The 3,593-nt window shown below is 35.4% G+C and overlaps 1 protein-coding gene across 1 annotated transcript in view; it reads right to left on the bottom strand.

The window, feature by feature from the left end:
* ryr2a (ryanodine receptor 2a (cardiac)) overlaps nucleotides 1-3,593 on the bottom strand; it is a 509,073-nt gene that overhangs the window by 152,076 nt on the left and 353,404 nt on the right. Inside the window, exons 69-70 of the mRNA XM_037973568.1 lie at nucleotides 2,616-2,746; nucleotides 1,078-1,205 (exon numbers count right to left, since the gene is read on the bottom strand). Of these exons, the coding sequence (XP_037829496.1) occupies nucleotides 1,078-1,205; nucleotides 2,616-2,746 (259 nt within the window). The remainder of the gene's footprint in view (nucleotides 1-1,077; nucleotides 1,206-2,615; nucleotides 2,747-3,593) is intronic.

The following is a 3,593-nucleotide window of genomic DNA, read 5'->3' as shown; positions in this document are numbered from 1 at the left end:
AGTGAGAACAATTTGCAAGCAATCCAGCTTACATCACATCTCAGCTTTAAAAGCTCAACTCCACACTCTCTATTTCTGAATTGAGAAAGCTCCTCGGATGAGAAGCGAAACGTCTTCAGCTACAGAATAGAAGTCCAGTTGTTTTTGTTTTTTAACTTTTTTTGAAGAATCAATGCAAGAACAACAAGAATGTATCTCTACAAATGATTAACTTTTGGAGCCAATCTCCTTCAAGATGGCCACCATAGCAGACTGACCTCAGAAAACACAAACATTCCCAAAACCCAGTCAATTTTCAGATATTGTGCTAGGTACTGGTATGGTTGTAGCTGAGAGTTGTTCAAAACTCGTATCTCAATAACTGTTGAAGTCATTGCTGTTTATCTGTTTTAATATCTCATCAACCACTAGTTGTTTTTCTTTTGGCTGCTCACCTCTGTGGGAATCAACACAGAAGGCAAACTGGCACGAGAGATTTGGCATTTTTTTACACCAGTTGCCCTTCCTGACCCAACCTTGAACCCGCAGCTTTAGGATTACAAGAGCACAGCACTGACTACATTGTGCCGTGACACCTATCTAATTATAAACTGGATAAATTTTAATTAAATCTGAATAAAGTAATCACTGTAATCATCATGCACATCTAAAACTGATTAATTTTGGAATTGATCTAATTCAAGATGGTGCTACATCTAATTGACATTAGCCAACACAAAAATGACTAACTCAATCAATTTTACAAATGTTTAGCTAAAGCTTGTTGTAGTAGTGGCTGAGAGTCTTATAGAGCACATAATCTGAGCATACCATCTTGAGATTTTGTATTTGATTTTGCATAATATTATATTCAAAGTTTGACAAAAACACCTCCAACTTTGTCATTTTGCAACTTAAGATGATTTTAGTCTAAAACTTTAGCCAGAAAGGCAGTAGGTATTAATTTCTTCAACAAATGCTAGGCCTTCAATTTAACTGTTTACTCTCAGTAGCTGCCAGCAGGGCAACACAGAATAGTGTTAGAAACTATACTATACATTTAAAAAATAAATAAAAAATGGTTCTTAAAAGTTGCACCTCCATCACATGAGGCATCTGAGTGTATCTTATGCCAGACTCTGCCAACTCTGTGATCTCCTCCAGAGACTTGTCCAAGTTTGGGACCAAATGGCAAGCTTCTCCAACTGGCCCTGAAAGACCTAAGGCTGACAAGACAAAAACAGTCATTCAGAAACAGAATATGGTGTGTTCTAAATAAAATAATGAAGTACTGCAGGAAACAATGTGTTTGCATTCATTTGTTTGATTTTATAGTCCAGTTCAAGGTAAAAGCTTGGTGGCTGTGAAAATTTAATTGTCATCTGTTTCTTTTTCAAAGTTCTAACTCAGAGTGGGTGATTCTGCTGTGTTAAGCTTCTCTACATGACTCTAAATTTCAAAGCAATCAACTAAGGGGTAAAAATATTGCAACTGTGCTGAGGTTCATATATAAATGTACTGTAAATAATCAGTTCTTACATTCCCTAAGAACTTATATCACATATCATTGTAATTCTAATATTAAGGGTACCAATGCATAAGCATTAAAGCACCCTAACTGCAATTCTGTTTAAAATTTTATTCTGCATCATCTTTTCACAGCTTTGAAATAAAACATGCAAATTATTCACCAAAACTTAAAGTGCAATACTTGTACTTTGACCTTTGGTCACAGTACTTGGACAAAATTTCAGAAAAACAGTAAGAAAAACTATGATGAAGATCAATGTAATTCATTCTGGGGGCCAGAGCTGGCGACATCAAATCCTACCTGAAACTGCTGACTAAGACTAAGGTTAAATACAGTAAGATTATTATTCAAGTCAGCAGTAATGACAGCTGGTTATGCCAACCGAAGATCACTAAAGTTAGTGTGTTGGTGTGTAAAATTGCAAAAACTATGTTTTTGCACCCTCCCCAACCCGACCAGTGATGCCACATGCCACATGCCACCAATCAACTGCTGACTGTACAAGTGGTGTCCTGAAAACAACGTAAACTACTTTGATAATTAGAATGCATTTTGGGGAAAACCTGGTCTGATGCAGAGAAATTACATCTATCCCACTTTGGATCGAGCCACTCTTCTTTCAAGGCTTTTCGCAGGACTTTAGGATTTTTAAAATCTGACATAATTTTCACACAGCAACTGTTTGTTTATAGCTTATTTACAGTCTGCATTTCTTTCTGCTTCCTATTAACCTGCCAGTAAAGAAGTGACAGACACAGGTGTGTGATTACCATGGTGACCATCATGACCCACAGGCAGCAGCTTTGAACATTTACTGCAATATTGGTTCTGTTTACACTTATTTGTTTTCAGTTCATACAACAAAATATATTTCTTCTTAGCTTTTAATATTACAAAGTTCTGTTGGAATTTGGGACAGCAGCTGTAATGTCACCCTTCAACATTTCTACAGAAATCTTCTAGATTGATGCGAAATTTGTGAACAACTTTTTTTCAATGAAAAAATACAATAGATTGTACAATCTCCACAAAAACAACAGCTTAAATAAATTTTAAAGCCCGATGTCATCAAATTAAAGGCCACGCTGAGTGTGAATCAGCATACCTGTTCTTTCTTTACTTCCTTTGTTGTTGTAGATGGAGAAGCTATTAAACTTGTTCAGGTGAGGCTCAAGGAAGGCAACAGGAAAGGCTGTAGAGAAGGCAGCTAGACACTTTCCTAATGCTGGACGCTGTCTGAGAAAGAAAGAAAATTGAGAGATAAAGCTCATTAACAGGAGAAATTCATGTTAAACAATAAATTAGGTATTGGAAGGCATGTTTGTATTTGAACTATAGTAAAAGCAGTAATCAGTCAGAGACATTATTTAGTAATATTGTTTGGTAAATAAGGATGATGCACTACAAAAAAAAATCATACATTTGTCCTACATACCTAACACTCACTGAACATACTCAGTACCTACCCTAGTGCTCAGTGGCAAAGAGGTACACATGTCCACATCTCCACATCTAGAAGATGCTTTTTTCAAGGTTTATGAATTTTAGTCATTATCTTCTAAAATAAAAGTCAAATCATAAAGTAATGTAAACTTTTTATTGACATTATTGTTTAATTCAAATAAATATTTTTGTCAATGTAAGTTTACTTTGAAAATTTACATATTCTGATTAAAGCTTTCTTTTTTTTGGGACAAAATTTAACACATTTTTTAATTTTAATGATAATGTTTAAATCATGTCTTCTGGCTTTTTCTTTGCATTGGAGAAGTTTGATTGTTTTCCATTTAAATCATTTATATATACATAGACACACACACACACACACACATATATATTTGTATATATATATATATATATATATGTATACAAGGATACAATACAGTAAAGATTTATAAAGCACTTTAAAAACAGCACTATTTGCTGTAAACCAGCAAATAAAAACACAAGGTAAAACACAAGAGAGGGGCGGAGCTGTCAACTGACGACTACCTGGTGGTGAGTTGGCTCCGATGGTGGGGGAGGATGCCGGTCAGACCTGGCAGGCCCAAACGTATTGTGAGGGTCTGTTGGGAACGTCTGG

The sequence above is a fragment of the Kryptolebias marmoratus genome, linkage group LG2 (assembly GCF_001649575.2).
Source record: "Kryptolebias marmoratus isolate JLee-2015 linkage group LG2, ASM164957v2, whole genome shotgun sequence".
Taxonomy (NCBI): domain Eukaryota; kingdom Metazoa; phylum Chordata; class Actinopteri; order Cyprinodontiformes; family Rivulidae; genus Kryptolebias; species Kryptolebias marmoratus.
Note: the sequence above shows the minus strand (reverse complement) of the source record. Positions and strands in the feature narration are given on the sequence as shown.